The sequence below is a fragment of the Podarcis cretensis genome (assembly GCF_951804945.1).
Source record: "Podarcis cretensis genome assembly, chromosome: 6".
Taxonomy (NCBI): Eukaryota; Metazoa; Chordata; class Lepidosauria; order Squamata; family Lacertidae; genus Podarcis; species Podarcis cretensis.
The window spans coordinates 32,686,512-32,705,433 of record NC_137175.1 but is presented as its reverse complement, the minus strand read 5'-3'; the positions used below and the strand labels follow the sequence as shown (position 1 = coordinate 32,705,433).

The window sequence follows — 18,922 nt, the reverse complement described above, 5'->3', positions numbered from 1 at the left end:
TAAAGTGGTTTTACTCCTACCTGCTGAGTTGCCGCCTACTGTTGCTTGGCCCCATGGCTTTTGAGCTGTGGGGTCCTGCAAGGGTACATTGTGTCCATTATGTATATGAAAATGTTGAGAACTGTCACCCAGGGATTTGGAGCCTGGTGCCATCAATATTCTGATGACATGCAGTTCTCTCTCTCCTCTCCCCATTCCATCACAACCAGCAGAGGCTGTGATGGCTGGATGGGGGTCAATAAACTGAGGCTGAATCCTGACAAGAAGGTGGTCTGTGGGTCTGGGACTTAGGCACTGCACTCCCCCTGAAAGAACAGGTTTGTAGTCCATGACTACCGTACTTTTCGCACCATAGGACGCACCGGACAATAGGACGCACCTTGTTTTAGAGGGGGGAGAACAAGAAAAAATAATTCTCCCCCTCTCTGCTCAGCGCCCCTTCAGCGAAGCAGCAGGAGGTGCTGCGCAGAGAGGGGGAGAATTCCCCCCCCCTCTTGTTTTCCCGCTCTAAAACAAGGTGCCATTCAGGCAGCTACCTTGGAAGCCTGGAGAGCGAGAGGGGTCGGTGTGCACTGACCCCTCTCACTCTCCAGGCTTCAGGTTCCTTTCGACCTGCTCTTTGGGGCTGGCGGGGGAAGCCCACCACCAGCCCCAAAGAGCAGGTCAGGGAGCAGCGGAAAGGCGCAGCGGAGAGGCTGCTGCCATAGCCGCGCGTCACCTCTCCAGCTGGGAGAGGGTTGTGGGGCTATGGCTTCTTTAGTCCCTCACGCGCTCTCCTGGCTGGAGAGGTGACGCGCGGCTATGGCAGCAGCCTCTCCGCTGCGCCTTTCCGCTGCTCCCTGACCTGCTCTTTGGGGCTGGTGGTGGGCTTCCCCCGCCAGCCCCAAAGAGCAGGTCGAAAGGAACCTGAAGCCTGGAGAGTGAGAGGGGTCAGTGCACACCGACCCCTCTCGCTCTCCAGGCTTCCAAGGTTCTGGGAGAAAAGAGCTTGTCGCAGCAGGAGGGGGAGACACCCTGGCTCATCTTTGCCTCTTGGCCCCCCTCTTCCCACTTCAGCCTCTGCCTCTGATTCTAGACTTCTCTCTGCCACAGACCCTCCCTGCTCACTAAGCCCTGTTACCTCTTCAGCTTCCAACCCCTCGTCTTCCCATTAGTCTCATCATTGTCCCACCACCATTCCCCAGGCTCTAAGCCTTCTTCCCTTGGTCTTTCCCCAGCTGGTTCCTCCTGCCACTCATCTGTATACAACCAGTCCACGTCACCAGTATCTTACCTTCCTCTGTTGACTGCAACTGTACACGGACAGCCAAGATAACACTGTCATGGTTCATTTCTTTTTTGCCTCCATTTGCAGCTCAACAGCCATGTGGCATTTTCTGGGGCCATAGAATATTAATATGGATCTAGAACTTGACACTCAATTCACTAAGAGAGGTGCCAATATTTGAGTAGCCAATAACAAAACCAATAGTATTTAAACATGCTGAGGTCAGGGTCCCCTGGGCTCCACATGGTCCCATGGCTTAGAAGTAAGACTTCAACAATTCTAGACTGTAAACTGTGTATCTGACGCATGACAGCTTTGTACCGGTGCATCCCAGGCCTCCACTAAGGTTGGCTGGCAGTATTGTACTCCCATGGCATTGCCGGATGACAAGACAGTCCTGGGTTCAGGAGTGGGGGTTAATGTTTAAGTGAGTATTTTGAATATGAATTAATGTATGTAGCTTTGTGCCAAAATATCTACCATTACTTTTTCCATCTATTCCAGGAGCAGCAAGATACACACAGTAAAGTTTATTTTGGTCCTAGGTATACTTCACTCCCATTAAAAATAAATTAATCAGCAAATTCCTACACAGCTAAGCCTTCTTTTATGTAAATACAACACAGCTGTAATGAATTACAAGGTGTTATTATCTCTCTCACACACACTGCATAATACTTCACACATAAGAGGTTTTCTCTCCTTAGCTCAGTTTGCAACAAAAGCATCTTAAATAAACTGAGAAAAAAATGTTTGGTTTGTAATGTTTTCACAGAAGTGGAATATACCTCACACATATAAAGTTTCTTTATATGACTCATTTTATAACAAGTTAAACTGAGGAAGTTTGCTTTGGGGAAAAAAATAACAAATTGACTTTTTTTGTACAAAGAAAATTGGTAGCTGTTGCTGGAGCAGAGGCCTAAGGGTACATTCAGAGCAGCCAGCTTGTTGCACTTCATTTCATTGTAGTTTTGTTCGTTCTTGTCTTCATACTAATTTGCACACATCTCCCATGCATGCCTGCTTCCCGAGCTTGGAGTTGGGGCTTTAGTTTTCAGTTTCCCCCTAACACATTGAATTTGTAGAGTTACCAGTGTACCCAGATACCCCCCCCCTCCAACAGAATCGATTCAGTGTGTCTCAGCAAGGGATAGTGGTGTTGCAAACTTTTAAAAGAAGCTAATTTCCATTAATAGGTACACAGGTGCAACAGATTTAATACAACACTTTTTCAAAAAAAAAAATGCAGGGATTGGGTTGGTAACCTGTGACAAATGTTGTTAGACTCCCATCATCCCTGATATTGGGCAATGCTGGCTGGGGTTGCTGGTGGGTTGAAGGTTCCCCATCCCTACAATAATGAATGAGGAGAGGAGCAGGACAATTACCAGGAAGGCAGCTAAGGTGAAACTTCTATGAAAGCCAGTCATTGAAAGACGTCTGCCTTTACTTAAAAGAAGTACAAACTTCTTTCATGCAACCACCTCCCCAGGAATAATAGCACTAAATAATGCATTTTCTAGTCCACCCCATCACATAATTATCTGCCAGTAGCAAATACTGCTTGCCTGGATGCACCCACTGAAGAGCAGGTTTGTGTGCTGGGGGTCATATTTGAGTCTCCCCAAGAGGATTAAACTTGACAGCCCTTTGGAAGGTATGAGGAAGAGCACAGACACATGCATGGACCTGGTTAAGCATCAAAAGCCAACTTCTGTGAATGCGCATGCTGCACAAAATGAAAGACTTATTTCTATATTGTTTTCAGTACATTTATTTGGATCAAATTTTAAAATGTGTGTGGAGAACTATTCTCCAGGTTTTCAGCAAAGGCATTACATGGTAAGGAAAAACATGAGAATTGTTTCTCGGGTTACATGTTGTACCATAAGAGAAACAAAATAGGTTGTGCCTCCAGAATGGAATAATGCGCTAACCTTAATGCAGCACATACAAGGGCTGTTTTGAAGCGAATGAACTCTTGTTAGTCACATAGGATCCTGAGCCACTATTTTATAAAGAGGTGACCTGAGCAAAACAAACCCATGAATAGGAAATGTTGCTCATACTGCAAAAACCTTCAGAACAGAGTGTGGAGACATGGAACCCTGAAGTGTTTTTTAGTCACAAGTCTCAGGCCCAAACCAGCCTGACATGACAAGCATAATGTGCAGCTTTAAAAAATGCAAATAGCATCAGCTAGGGTGGGGCTGACAATAATCAAGACTGCATCAGGCATGGAGGAGAAATGTAACACCTTCCTCCCATGCTGTAATCCTCAGGTAAATTTCTCAAATGCAAATGGAACATTCAGTGGAAAGAAATTCCCAATTAATGCCAGCCGATGTTCTGCATTTTTTAAAACCTGCACATTACTATCATGCCTAGTTTGGCTCTCTGCCTCCCATGGGGTCATTAAAAAAGAAACAAAAACTCTTCCGTCTATTGGGTCATAAAAACTATTACAGAGGCAAGGAAGGAAACTGCCCCTCACTATTTGGATCAGCGTCATACTAACCTTAGTTGGGACAGGACAGTTTCAAAAACTTCCGCATTTTTTCAAGCTTTGAAATTCTAGTTTCTCATTTGTCCCAAGACGCACAATACTTGTAACGAAGAACGTCTTTCACATCCATGCTTGTGCTTACCAGTTTTATGGAAGACAGAATTATGGTATGTTTAGACAGCTGATCCCCTCTTACTAGATGAAAAGCATATTGCCTGTCACTTTGGTAAACTATTTTGCTCTCAAGAAAAGGAAGCTCCATTCAAGAACCTGTGTGTTGGAACAGCCAGATAATGGAACTGAGAGGGATTCCTGAAATGAACTAGCAGCATTTAACCACAGATATAATACTATAAAAGTAGCATGTTAATATTTCTAAGGTGAAAATAATTACAAAAAGAGGAGTTCTAATCACTCTTTCAAACAGCAAATACAGCATTTATTCCTTTCTTTCCTGGAAATCCCCACAGTATAAATCAAGTCTCACTTCCAGGAATTGTTCCACATATAGAATTAAACACAGTCAGCAGCAAACGTTTTCAAGTAGGGTGATGAAGATTTCAGAGTCCTTCATCATTATATGTGGGTAAAGCAGGTTTCACGATGCTTTGAGCATTTGTTTCCACAAGGGGGCGCCAGGTCACTTCACCAGACAGCAGCAGGTCTTCTCCAGGAATAGCATCCAGGTGCTGCACCTGACAATCACAACAAAATAATGCAAGTCACCCAAGAGAGATTCTAAATATGATACCACTCATCAGAAGTCTACCTGTGCAACCACTAAGGAAGTAAAGAGAGGGAATTTGGGATCTCATGGTATTTCTGGATAAAAAAAGGTAAAGGACCCCTGACAGTTAAGTCCAGTCGCGAATGACTCGGGGGTTGCGGCGCTGATCTCACTTTACAAGCCAAGGGAGCCGATGTTTGTCCACAGGCAGTTTTTCTGGGTCATGTGGCCAGCATGACAAAGCCGCTTCTGGCGAAACCAGAGCAGCACACGGAAACGCCGTTTACCTTCCCACCTATTTATCTACTTGCACTTTGATGAGCTTTTGAACTGCTAGGTTGGCAGGAGCTGGGACCAAGCAACGGGAACTCACCCCATTGTTGTGGGGATTCGAACCGCTGACCTTCCGATCGGCAAGCCCAAGGTCAGTGGTTTAGACCACAGCGCCACCAGGTGTTAGTAAGTAAACCAGACATTTGTAAGATAAATAGGTAAAGGTAAAAGGTAAAGGACCCCTGGACAGTTAAGTCCAGTCAAATGCGACAATAGGGTGCGGCGCTCTTCAGTCTTCAGGCCAAGGGAGTCAGCATTTGTCCAGACAGCTTTCTAGGTCATGTAACCAGCATGACTAAACTGCTTCTGGTGCAACAGGACACTGTGACGGAAACCAGAGCACACAGAAATGCCGTTTACCTTCCCGCTGCAGCGCTACCTATATAGGTATTTGCACTAGCATGCTTTCGAACTGCTAGGTTGACAGGAGTTGGGACAGAGCAACGGGAGCTCACCCCATCGCGAGGATTCGAAGTCTAATGATGATCAGAAGTCTAAGGACTGATCTGCTTCTCTCCACCTAATTTGAGGCTCCATAAAGGACTACTGCTACTGCTGGGCAGAGAGGCCTCCTTTTTTTGTTTTTTTTTAAATTGCTATTATTTTTTATCTATATCATTTTAAAATTGTGATTGATATTAATACTGTATTCTTAGTTTTAGATTTTATGATTTATGTGGAAATTGTTTTCCATTTGGTTGTGTACTTTTGATGTGTTCTATTTATTGTTTATGGCTTTTGTTATGTTGGTAATTATGTAAATCTTGTCATGTTGAGCATTGTTTTAACTATGGAAAGGCGGCATACAAATAAGATGATGATGATGATTTCTCCAATATGCCTTCTTGGTCCAGGTCCTACACTCTAACCATTATGCCAATTGCCTGTGTGCAAGTGATTGGCATCTAGAGTAACCAAAACCACAGATCTTATTCTTTATATATCAGTTTTCATTTATAGTGGTAGGGATCATTCAAATGCCATTTCCTTTTTGCTTCTATGGGTGGTTTTTCTTTCTACAAAGCAAAAACTCTAACTATCTCATTAAAATGAATATATCTCATTTTGGTTTAATGATGTTTGCAACCCCCCACCCCTGCAAAAACGCTTTACATTTAGAAAAGCATTTCTATTGGGTATTAGGGTACTGAAATATATGGTTAGTAGGATGGTAAAATTATTGCTAGGTGTGACTGGACAATTTCCATATGGCTTTGAATCTTTGTTTGTTCTATAATTGCCCTTACATGAGCCTATGTAGGTTGACAAAAACTTGATCCCTTAACCACAGTTAAGGAATTGGAACTATGTACCGTATTTTTCTGTGTACAAGACAATATCCCTTTAGTCAAAAATTGGAGGTCATCTTATACACAGATTTATACAATAAGTACTGGGTGAGCTGACTGGAGAAACAAGGCTGTTCCGAGGTGCGGTGGATCAAAAAAAGCTCAACAGCTTTTGGGGTGATTTCCCTCAAAACTGAACAACTTTAAAATAATGATTTCTAAATTTTGGGCTCCCTTAAGTAGGGGTCGTCTTATACATGGGGTCGTGTTATACATGGGAAAATATGGTATTTCTACATGCTTTCCCCTGGTTAAGGATTGTGTCAATGCTGCCCATAACCATGTTTGAAAATAAGTGCCTGTAAACTAGTGTTTGAAGCAGATTTCAAAGGCTTAACAATGGTTAAGGAATTGGGGTGTGTGTGTGAAGAAAGGCCATTATTCCACAGTTGCAAGTACACCAAGCATGCATATTGTTTGAAATGTAGTGAGAACATCCACATTATAAATAGTTGCCCACCTGCTTGCGTATATATTCCACCATTATTTCCAGCTGCCTTGGGTCTTCACAATGCTTGTTGAACAGATTTCTCCAGATGGCTGCTGCAAGCACATGATCATCTGATAAAATTCCCTAAAACGAAAGAAAAACAGCAAATTGGGAAAATGTAAACACTAAATAGGAAGTGGTTTCAGACCTTACAAATGGCTATTTAGCTGGACATTCCCTCTAGCCTCTAAAGTGTAGCAATGTACGAATACAGCTTCAAACTTTCCAATAATAACAGTTTAAATGTTATGCTTTTAAACTAGCTTTTTATTGTGTAGTTTAATTGTGTGTATTTTATAATTGATTTTATACTTGTAAACAGATCAGAAGCCATTTTGGCTTGTAAGTGGCATATGAATACTACTACTATTACTGCTTTTTTATGGTGTGTACATTGCCTTCCTTTATTGGTAGGAGAAGACAAAGCATCAGAGAACTTATTAGCAGAGGAAAAACAAGCAGCAGATATAGTGATGAAACCAATGAAAACTTGAGCACAGTTCTGAGAAGCAGATTCTGTAGCCTCAGGGATCAGGTGCTGATACTCTATATTTCAAAAAAAAATTAAACAAGTTGTACAAAAGTCTACATGAGGCACAAAATCTTTACCCAGATTCATGCTACCTATGGGCAAAAGACAGCTCCCTTATGACCACATCCCACTTCCTAGCTTTAGTCAATGAGCATCATTAGCAGAAGCAGAACAAATTAGCCAAGACAAGCAAGTATGCACAAACACACTTCCATTGGAATAATCTCTATGGTTTGGAAAACACAGTATATTCAGCACAGAAATAATGCACCTTTTTTGTAGTGCATAATATGCACTTGCCATTTATCTTGTCTGCATACATTAGTATTACCTCATCATATCCAAAAATAGCTGCATAGAAATTTTCTGTCATGCTTCTCATACTCGTTTTCAGGGCAACAGAATCAATCTGAAAAATAAAACAGCAGTCAGTAGTAGTACTGGGGAAATCAGAAGTGAGCAGTTTCTTGCTTATCCAACCCACATCTAGATAGAACAGAACAAGCACCCTTGTTGGCCAGGGTTTGGTGGAAACATGTCTGGATAAACGAATTTCACAGAAGAGCCTTGGGATACATAAGGAAGGAGGAAGGTGCATGTTCAGCACCACATTCTGCATGTATTTGCAATGCATAGGCAATATACTACTAAACAAAACTGGCAGGAAGAGTATCTTCCAAATATGGCTCCTAATATGGCAAGTAAACTACATGAAGCCACTTGGAGAACTCAACATTGACAGAGTGGGATACCTGTGGTGGTCCTGATTTTGCTAGGCTACAACTCCCACCATTGCTGACTATTGGTTATGATGGCTGGGCCTGACAAGAGATGGAATCCAGCAATGCTTGAAGGGGCAGCAGATTACTGTTGGGCCACCTTTTACTATAAGTAAAAGGGAGACCGAGCAGAATTTGAATGTCTAACCCCCAAAGATCATGCTGGACCATCAGTTGCTGAATCTGACACACAAAAGAAAGCTATGAATAACACCATACACAAATCTCAACACTTTGATAAAAGAAACCAGTACTGCTTCATCAATGATGTCATCAAAGCCCTATTAATATGCATATAGCCCTGCGGTTACTGCCTTGTAATAATTTCCCCCTCCAACAGCTAATTAGTTCATGTCATACTATCAAACCTATGGCTTATATATAGTCCTCCATTAAACTGTTATCCTTCATAACATTATTTTTATAATACACGCATACAGTGGAACCACAAGGAAAAAGTTCTTTTATGTCAGTTACTCATATTTTTCCATTTATATAAACTATGAAAATTCATGCATATATTTTATAGGCCATCAAGATTTGGTCACTGGGCTATTACTGAATGTTTAATGAAAAAAGCGCTAAATAGAAGAAATCACAGGGTTAAATGATGACTGCAACCTCTGTAATGACTTAATTAAATTTTTATTGAGTACATAAACTATGATGTCACTTTTAGCCAACCAGGCTTGTACTTTCTAGGCATGTCAGAGACCATGGCTTTTCTCAATAGAACATACTCCTAAATAAGCAGCATTTCTATACTCTAATAAGGGGGAGCAGCTCTCATGTAACACACTCAATAAATTATCCTTCCATTTTTAAAACAAACAAATTCCATGAGTTATAATATATTTGCCATGCACTTTTTATGACATAATAAAAATGTTACCTTAAGGATTACTTAACACATACTACAAATGTTACAGCAGGCAATTGCAAGGGGGCAAAGAAAATAAACAGCACCATTACAGGGACAGGTCCTGGACTTTGTATCCCCATGGGAGCAGCTCACTATATAAAAGCAAAAAGCAGCAGCTTTAAGAAAGAGATTAATAAGGAGATAACAAAGCTAAATAAACATGGCAATAAATAAAAATATGACTCTTACATTGGAGGGGGGGCAGTATCCTTGATAACATCACGTTTTTAAGAGGGCTATCGCAGTATTTGGAGGAAACTGGTTAATACTAGAGAAACACCATCTCATTAAAATAAGTAAATAAACTTAAAGAAGGGTTCTTTAGAAACATTCTTTTCTCAATCCCGTCTTCCCAGCACTGGCAATTCTCAACACCTGGCTTTCAATAGAAATGACTTCACTGACTACAAGCTTGTCTCAAGTGTCAAGGGCACTAGAAAAGTTTAAACTGCTACTCAATGCTAATGCTGCTAATAGCCACTGGATTTCTCCTGTAAATTTAAGCTCCTTCACACTTTGTCAAAAAACAGACCTTGGACTCCAGTACCTGCTTTGGTTCAAAATAGACAAGGATTCTTAGGAGCAATGAACAACAAATACAGTGGTACTTCAGGTTACAGACGCTTCAGGTTACATACGCTTCAGGTTACAGACTCCACTAACCCAGAAATATTACCTCGGGTTAAGAACTTTGCTTCAGGATGAGAACAGAAATCGTGCAGCGGCAGCACAGTGACAGCAGGAGGCCCCATTAGCTAAAATGGTGCTTCAGGTTAAGAACAGTTTCAGGTTAAGAACGGACCTCCGGAACGAATTAAGTACTTAACCCGAGGTACCACTGTACTAGGTGTATGGAATCTTCAGAATTTCACCAAAGGGTATATATTAAAGGTTATATCCAAGAATCTCATAGCAATTTTGGAGTATACCTGCATATAAGACCACTGAGATCTATTTAGTTTTGAAAGAAGCCATTTAGTTTTAAGCAAGTCACTCAGAAGTAAGTTCCACTAATTCACCTGGACTTACTCCTAGGTAAATGTGTAGAGCTCCAGGGCTTAAGAACTATTCCCAGTCTCTCAGCCTAAGGATTTCAATGGCACTCATTTAAAATTTATTTTTGTTTCTTAGCAGTATGGTATCTATCAAGGACAATATAGAGGGACACCTTAGCTGCATTCAGGCATATCAAGATCTCAAGCTCTCATGCTTTCCCCTCCACTGTCTTCCTCAGGCATGGCTGTAAGGAGACTGGAAGCTTTTCCTTCCACTCTGTATTAACTGTCTTTTTCCTTTACAACTAAATGTGAACAAAGTGTAGTTAACTTTAACTATGGTTTATTGAAATAAGCCACCTTCAAACCTTGGGCTGGTTTCTTTTAATACACCATAGCGAAGTTTAACCACAGTGTAGGGTTCTGGTGCAATGCTAAACTGCTGTTAATCAAAAACAGAAACAAAAGTTTCCTATAGCTTCCTCATGGTTGTAGTACCAGAAGAAGGGGGGGGGGAGAAGCCTGGGAGCCCAAGGACTGTTATGGATTGTTCCTGTAACAATAAATAATAGTTTATTGATACATCTGAATACAGTGGTACCTCAGGTTACATACGGTTCAGGTTACATACGCTTCAGGTTACAGAAGTTATTTCATGCTCCAATATATAACTATATCATAAGATACTGAATACAGTGGTACCTTGGGTTACATACGCTTCAGGTTACAGACTCTGCTAACCCAGAAATAGTACCTCGGGTTAAGAACTTTGTTTCAGGATGAGAACAGAAATCATGCTCCGGCGGCGCAGCAGCAGCGGGAGGCCCCATTAGCTAAAGTGGTGCTTCAGGTTAAGAACAGTTTCAGGTTAAGTACGGACCTCCGTAATGAATTAAGTACTTAACCCAAGGTACCACTGTACAGTGTTTTATCAAAGTTTTCACCTAATGTCTACTGGTGTCATACATTTGTCTTAACCGTTTCAATCTCTACAATGTTTGCCCATAACGTTTGTTATATTTGAACATTGCATTTGTAAAAGTGAAAGTTTCATATGTAGCCTTGAAATATTGTCATATACACTGCAGGATTTCCCCCCTCCTCTCTCAAATGTAGAGGGATTTCTAGATCAAATAAAGCTTAGCTCCCCTTAAGCGCTCCTTCTACCCAAGGCATCATATTCATGCTTGCCACAAAACAGTTAACAGTTAAATATTTTCTTGCCAATATTTTAAGAGTGCAGAAGGTTCCAAATTGCTGGTAAAATAAACAATGCCAGACTGTGAAAACTCCTGGCTGCCATGCTCTCTGATGTTAACAAGAGTTCCTTTATTACTATAACCTTTCTGACGTGAATAAAAATTACTTCTCTGCCCTACTTCTGCCCTCAACTAAAAGGAAAAGAAGGAAAGTGAACCACAAAAAAGTTACACAGTAAGATGTCGAGAATCCTGGAGGATTCTTAGGTTTTAAACATTTGTTTATACATTATGTAAACACATTGTACCTTTGTTGCAAAACTTATGTCCCACCAATGCAACAGTTTCTGCAAATCTCCAAAATGTTTGTTCAATTCCGTTGAAAAAAATTATGTGCAAAGGACCCTTTATGATAAAGTGTTCATCTGCTCTTTAGCTGTGTTCATCTTTTGGCGGTACAGTGGTACCTCAGGTTACATACGCTTCGGGTTACAGACTCCACTAACTCAGAAATAGTGCTTCAGGTTAAGAACTTTGCTTCAGGATGAGAACAGAAATCGTGCTCCAGCGGCGTGGCGGCAGCAGGAGGCCCCATTAGCTAAAGTGGTGCTTCAGGTTAAGAACAGTTTCAGGTTAAGTACGGACCTCCGGAATGAATTAAGTACCGTATTTTTCGCACCATAGGGCACACCAGACCATAGGGCGCACCCAGTTTTTAGGGGGGGAAATCAAGGAAAAAAATATTTCCCCCCCCCCAGCCCCAAAGAGCAGCGTACAGGCTGCACACAACCTCTCCTTGCCAGAGAGGTTGCGCGCAGCTATGGAAGAAGGCAAGGCAGCGAGCGGGATGGATCCCACTCGCTGCTTTGGCTTCCCCTTTAGCCCCGTGCAGCCTCTCCTTGCCGGGAGACGCTGCGCAGGGCTAAAGAAGCCATAGCCCCGTGCAGCCTCTCCCTGCCGGAGGGTTTGTGCGCGGCTATGGCAGAAGCCTGCATTCGCTCCGTTGGACGCACATACATTTCCCCTCAATTTTTGGAGGGGAAAAACTGCGTCCAATAGAGCGAAAAATATGGTACTGAACCTGAGGTACCACTGTATGTGATTCTTAATTTGTAGCAAAAATTGCCACAACAAAATAAAGATTGCCAGTGCCAAAATAACAACTGCGTTTTATTTGCTGGGCTTTCTTAACAGGCCTCAAACTTGCACATTTGTGGTTCAATCTAGCCAAGTTTAAGCACCTTAAAGCACTGCAGAGTTCGGTGACAGAGTTAAGCACATGCTTAATATCCCATTTAAATGAATGGGACTGGCAGTGAGAAGCACAGAGTGACAATTCATAACATCTTTGAGGGGAAGGTAAGAAAAGAGTACACATGGCTAAGCTAGGAAAGTATATCATCATTATCAGGGAAAACAAATGAGATAACATTTATGATAAATTGGTTGTCATTCATTGATTCACTTGCAGAACTAACTGCTTACTTAAAGCTTTGCTTTAAGATGTTATAGCTAAATTACTTTATGTCCTCAGTTTATAGATGGGGGATATAAGTGATTAGCACATAACACTGACATGTAGTCTTTTGCATGTTATCTGGATCTCATTTAATGATATGATATACTTTTAGGCAGCTGATTGATACCACCACCACAATCCCAGAGAGAAGGATCATCTTCCCCAGCTAGTTTTCTTAAGCAATAACATAATTGAGCTCAAGTGGTTCAGAATACAGCTGCAATTTGCAAGTTTGTTCTCTCTCTCTCTCACTCACTCTCTCTCTCTCTCTTAAAATACTCTGCTGTATAATTTACCATACGTTATCTGTACATCATGGTATTTGCTGACAAATGTTTTATTTAACAGTTGAGATTTCTATGTCATGTTGTATTTGCTGGTATTTAATGGTGTGGATGAAATACGTATAAGCAAGAGGTGGGCAAATAGTGGCTTGTAGGTAACATCTGGCCTGCAGCAGCTTGAGAATCACTCAGCTCCTCCTACTGGCTCATTCCTGGGCCACTTTCAGTGGACAAGGAAGGACAGCAGCCTCCTTCCTGTTCTCTTGTAAAGCTGGCCTGTCCATTTCAAAAATGAAATCCAGAAGCTAACAAATGAAAAGCATCAGAACACAGGCTAAATTTCAGATCTCAACCTAAAATTCAAAAACCATTTTCAAAACCTGAAGAGCAGAATTAGAGATTTTGGCAAATGCTGTATATTTGTAATACTTGTTCTAGGTCTCTACAGGGCTATAACATTGCAGCAGGTCCCAACCCATCAGCTGAAAATCTATTATCTAGAACACATCCTGCAGAAAAAGAGTGGTGAGATCTTGGAGTTTGGTTAGCTATATAAATGAAGGGGCAGCTATGTTAGGAATTTAAATGTACCAACAGAAGTAGTGGGATGGATGCTGGGAGGTAATTTAATGATATGTAACAGAAAGTGGGAAACAGTGCAGTCAGGAAAGGGAGGATTAAAGACATGCAGACACACACACACAAGCAAGCGAAACAATACATTTGGATGTCAAAAGAAGTTGAGAGCACAACTGGAGAATTACTGGAGAAATGCGAGACCTTAAGAATGAATGAGTTTAGAAACTTTACAAAGGAAAAAGAAGTAGCAACAAGGGAGGGTATGGAAAGGCAGAGATATGAAGAGCATCGTATGGACAGCAGATTGATGGAGGTACAAGAAGAGTACTATCAACATTGAATGACAGTATGGTTGAGCTCTAGGAGCAAGATCTTCTCTGGGATAGCTCAGTCAATAATAAATAATAATAATAAAAATTTTTATTTATATCCCGCCCTCCCCAGCCGAAGCCGGGCTCAGGGTGGCTAACAACAATCAAATAATCAAACAATCAAATAATCCAACATTCTAAAAACATTTCATTATAAAAATTAATTAAAATAAAATTAATGGCAACCGTTAAGCAAAATTCTGTGCAGGTTGCAAGAGGAGGGAGTCAGGCTGCACCCTGACCAAAGGCCTGGTGGAACAACTCTGTCTTGCAGGCCCTGCGGAAAGATGCCAGGTCCCGCAGGGCCCTAGTCTCTTGTGACAGAGCGTTCCACCAGATTGGAGCCGCAGCCGAGAAAGCTCTGGCTCTAGTTGAGGCCAGCCTAACCTCTCTGAGGCCTGGGACCTTCAGGATGTTTTTATTTGCAGACCGTAGTTTCCTCTGTGGGGCATACCAGGAGAGGCGGTCCCATAGGTACGAGGGTCCTAGGCCGTATAGGGCTTTAAAGGTTAAAACCAGCACCTTAAACCTGATCCTGTACTCCACCGGGAGCCAGTGCAGCTGGTATAGTACCAGATGAATGTGATCTCGCAGCGAAGACCCCATAAGGAGTCTCGCCGCAGCATTCTGCACCCGCTGGAGTTTCTGGGTCAGTCTCAAGGGCAGCCCCACGTAGAGCGAGTTACAATAATCCAGTCTGGAGGTGACCGTCGTGTGGATCACAGTGGCTAGGTCAGGGCGAGAGAGATAAGGGGCCAACTGCTTAGCTTGGCGGAGATGAAAAAATGCCGCCTTTGTTATAGCTGTAATCTGCGCCTCCATAGAGAGGGAGGTATCGAAAATTACACCCAAACTCTTAACAGATGGTGCTGGCACTAATTGCACCCCCGCAAGAGATGGGAGTTGCCCCCTCAATCCCATATCATCCCGTCCCAGCCAGAGGACCTCTGTCTTCGAAGGATTTAACTTCAGTACAGTATGAGACTCTTAATCTCATGAGTTGAGGGTTCAAGCCCTGCGTTGAGCAAGAAGATTCCTGCATTGCAGGGGGCTGGCCCCTTCCAACTCTTCAATTCTAGGATTCTACAACAGTTCACAAGAGGGTGGGTCATGGCACTTCTGAAAAAACGAATCTGAGGGCTCAATCATGATACCCTGATGCTAAATCAGGAGAACCCATGGTGATCAGAAGCAGTATGTGGAACATCACCTCATAGCACCTTCTCATGTGGCTATACCTCTGTCATAGTTTCCCATAATTTTCAATGATGTAAATTCTATTTGACCTTTCATAGACAAGTAACCAATGAAAAGCCCTTTCACAGTAACCAATGAGCTACCCACTACTGTTTATACCAGCCCATCTTCCCACCACTAGGAACTGACCTTTTGAAGCATGGAATCTGTTCCATACAAATATGTGGCTTTGGGTGGAGGCAATTCCAAGAAATCTATATAAGCCACCCTCGCTATACTGACTTACTGAGATGTATTGGCACTCCTAATGAACATTATAGCCTCTGACCACAAGTAAGAGAAGAGTAGCACAAAAGACAGAACTGTAAGAAGTGGATGTTTGGAATATAGTCTATGAGCCTACAACTCTCACAGTACCCCTTTGCTTGGTCTACTATCTCCTGTATGTGCTCATTAGCTGCAATTTTGGAGTTGGAATTGCCATTCCCATAGTAAATATACCCAATAGAAACCTGCAGTGAAGTGAGAGCAGATCTGTGGGCTTTGACTGGCATTTTTGGTATAAAAAATAAAAAACCAAGGCTGTTCGGGCTGAATAGAAGAGACTGATGGAAGCATTTTGCATCCAGGGGACCTTTACCTTTACCTTTTACATGCAAAATCTAACACTGGATTAGTTTTCTGTGCCAGACATGCACCTTCATTGGGATGCAGACCAGGAGGGACTAAGAATAACAGACATGAGCTCTCCTCAAGCAGTATGTTGAGAGAAGTGGCACTGTGGCTGTTTGTCCCACAACCTTGTACTGTATTGGGTACAATGTGAGAACAGGTATGTGAACATGGTTTCACATCATTCGTACAGGCCCTACATCTGTAAAATTGTGTATGCAGGACCTGTTCTCATCTCTCACCCAATGTATGAAGGTTGGGGGAAAGAATAGTAAATGTGCAGAGCTCAGAGCCAGCTAGGGTGATCCTGATTTCCCTCCAGGGTTTTAGTAAATGCATGAAGAATAAGGTAAGATCTTGGGGCTAACTCAAAGAAGAAAACCAACGAATGAGAAATAGTTTCCATACTTTGTCAAGTTGAGAGAACAACTCGAATACTGTATCTTCAATAGTGAAGATTTGTTTATTGAATCCATACCTCACCTCTCCTCCTGAAAACTCAGGGTGGCAAACATACCCACATTTCAAAAAAGAATTCTAAAACAGTTAAAGAATTCTAAAAACAGCTACAGTTAAAAATATTATTCCTTCCAGTGATCTCAGGGTTGTTGCAAACAGTATTCTTTAGTATTTACCAAATGCCTGGGTAAACAAGAATGTTTTCAAATTCCTTCTAAATATTAATGATGGAGAGAGGGAGACACACCTCAAAGTTCTACCCCAAAATGGACTTAATTCGTGTTCAGTTCACCTGCAAATTATGGGAACTGCTTTCAGATGTAGTTCTGAGATTTTAAAATGAATTTTGGGAACTTGGTTAAACCGAACTAGTTCATTCCAAGCACCACAAATGGCCAAATTCACACAAGCAGTCACCCTGCCACTATTTTAAATTAAACTACGTAGAAGTTTTTTATGCACTCTGTTGTTCATATGCAGTGACTCACTGCATGGGTCCAAATGTTTCCCTTATTAAACTTACCCACCTTTTATTTTGGGGGCTGAAAAATCTCCAGATATGTATTGCTAACTTACCACATGGAAGGGTTTCCATAAATTTAGCTGGAGTTTAAAGTCACCGTTATCCCATTGTTTCTGTGCATTAGTCTGGCCTTTCACTGGGATCAAACATGAGGGAACACAGTGACCATGTTTTCCTGTCACCATATGTCAAGATTGTTGGCTTATCATAGTTTACCAGAAATGAGCAATGTGTTCCTGTATGCTGCCCAACTGTTCCTATTTCACTGCTATGCAGCATGAGCAGCAGAAACTAGAATCCTCAATTAAACATGGCTTCCTATGCTGTCCTAACCCTGGACCCTAGTCTGTTGCTCTTTAAGAAGTCAGCAATTTCAAGCTTTTTAAAAATGACATGGTAGAGAGCAACAAACTAGGATCCTGGGTTGGATGTAATGGGAAGCCAAGCTTAATTGCAGCTTCCTGGTGTTTTGCTCCTCCCTTAGCGTGAGCAAGTGAGAACAACTGGAAAGCATGCACTAGCACACTGCCTGTTTCTGATAAGCCAGCAATAATGGCTTACTGTGACATGTGAATTAGGCAGTTTTTACTCTCTTGCTCATATAGAGAAAAGCAACAGTACTATCAATTAAGTGGTTCTGGGTTACATTGTTTGGTCCTGTGATTCCTTTCCTTGCTATCATTGAATCTGTTTGTAACCAGGAGAGATCCTTCTGAATTGGAAGTGTGGCATCTATGAAATAGATTAAGACTGTGATTTGTATATTAACCTCTAGTGCCATTATAGTCTAGTGTTACTATAAATTAATCCTCAATGTACTGGTGGGGGAGAAGAAAGAAAGAAAGAGGCATGAGTTTTATTTCAATTAATTGCAGAACTTCAGGCAAAACTCTCCTTTTAGCCGCTCTGGTGTAATATGAAGTAATCCCAGTAAACTTCATCTGAACCACTCCAGAGTAACTGAATATAGAATAGGGGCTACTGTGTATAAATAGCTCTACCTAAAAACATAACAAAGACTTCATTGTATTCCACAGTGCAGGGCCAATAAATGAATTCAAGAGACACTTAGATGTGTTTCTGGAAAAGGAGGGGCCTGAGTGGTCTGGTGGGAAAGCAGGAAGGTGGGATTAAGTTAAATTAAAATGCGGTTGGCATGTTGGGCTGGACGGCCTCTTCCTGCTCCTATCATCTTGTACAGCTTTTAAAACAGGCTCAGCTACAAATCAGGATTTTACACTGAACAAACAAGTCTTGTACGTTGTGGGATAAGAGCAGCACTCCAACTTGAAGGCAAGGTTTTTGTTAGAAAGATGTTTGCCATTAGGAATGCTTATTTCAGATGTGATTTTAAGTCATGTTTTCCACAGTTTTTAAGTTTCTGTATAGAAAGTGAGAGCTTTGAAATTTTAAGCAGAAGATAACATTTCTAAGGACTGGGGCAGAAATAAAAAATAACTAGGGCTTAGGGATCAGGAACAGGTTGTGGGATTCTGTGCTTCCTACTTCTCTCTAGTTTGGTATTGCATGCTATAGCCATCAATCTACAGATGCACCAAGATTCTCCGTATGTGTTCAGAAGCATTGTGGGGATCAGCTTAATGGGGGTCAGTGAATTCAAGAGACTCACTTGATAGATTGGGGGGGGATCAAGCAGGGTGGGGTGGGGGTGCAGAGCATGCACAATTGCATAGCAGACTTCCAAAATCCTAGTTAAAAATTTACATCAGCGAGTAGCCTATAAAGGTAAAGGTAAAGGTACCCCTGCCCGTACGGGCCAGTCTTGACAGACACTGGGGTTGTGCGCCCATCTCACTTAAGAGGCCAGGGGCCAGCGCTGTCCGGAGACACTTCCGGGTCACGTGGCCAGCGTGACATCGCTGCTCTGGCGAGCCAGAGCCGCACACGGAAACGCCGTTTACCTTCCCGCTGGTAAGCGGTCCCTATTTATCTACTTGCACCCGGAGGTGCTTTCGAACTGCTAGGTTGGCAGGCGCTGGGACCGAGCAGCGGGAGCGCACCCCGCCACAGGGATTCGAACCGCCGACCTTTCGATCGGCAAGCCCTAGGCGCTGAGGCTTTAACCCACAGCGCCACCTGCGTCCCATAGCGCCACCTGCGTCCCATAGGTGCATTCAAATGAACATCTCTCCATTTGTTAAGCTGAGATAAACAAAACCTTTTGCCCATGCAAGAACTCCTTCACAGCAAACAGA

General features: G+C 42.2%; 2 protein-coding genes across 8 annotated transcripts in view; one reads left to right on the top strand and one right to left on the bottom strand.

The window, feature by feature from the left end:
• CEP250 (centrosomal protein 250) overlaps window positions 1–18,922 on the top strand; it is a 138,703-nt gene that overhangs the window by 20,601 nt on the left and 99,180 nt on the right. The gene's annotated exons all lie outside the window — the stretch shown is intronic.
• Window positions 4,194–18,922, bottom strand: part of UQCC1 (ubiquinol-cytochrome c reductase complex assembly factor 1) — a 39,521-nt gene continuing 24,792 nt past the window's right edge. For all 4 annotated transcript variants that reach the window (XM_079979883.1, XM_079979884.1, XM_079979882.1 and 1 more), the window contains 3 exons: window positions 7,539–7,616; window positions 6,646–6,759; window positions 4,194–4,471 (listed from right to left, as the gene is read on the bottom strand). In XM_079979883.1, the coding sequence (XP_079836009.1) occupies window positions 4,337–4,471; window positions 6,646–6,759; window positions 7,539–7,616 (327 nt within the window). In that variant the 3' untranslated portion in view covers window positions 4,194–4,336. The remainder of the gene's footprint in view (window positions 4,472–6,645; window positions 6,760–7,538; window positions 7,617–18,922) is intronic.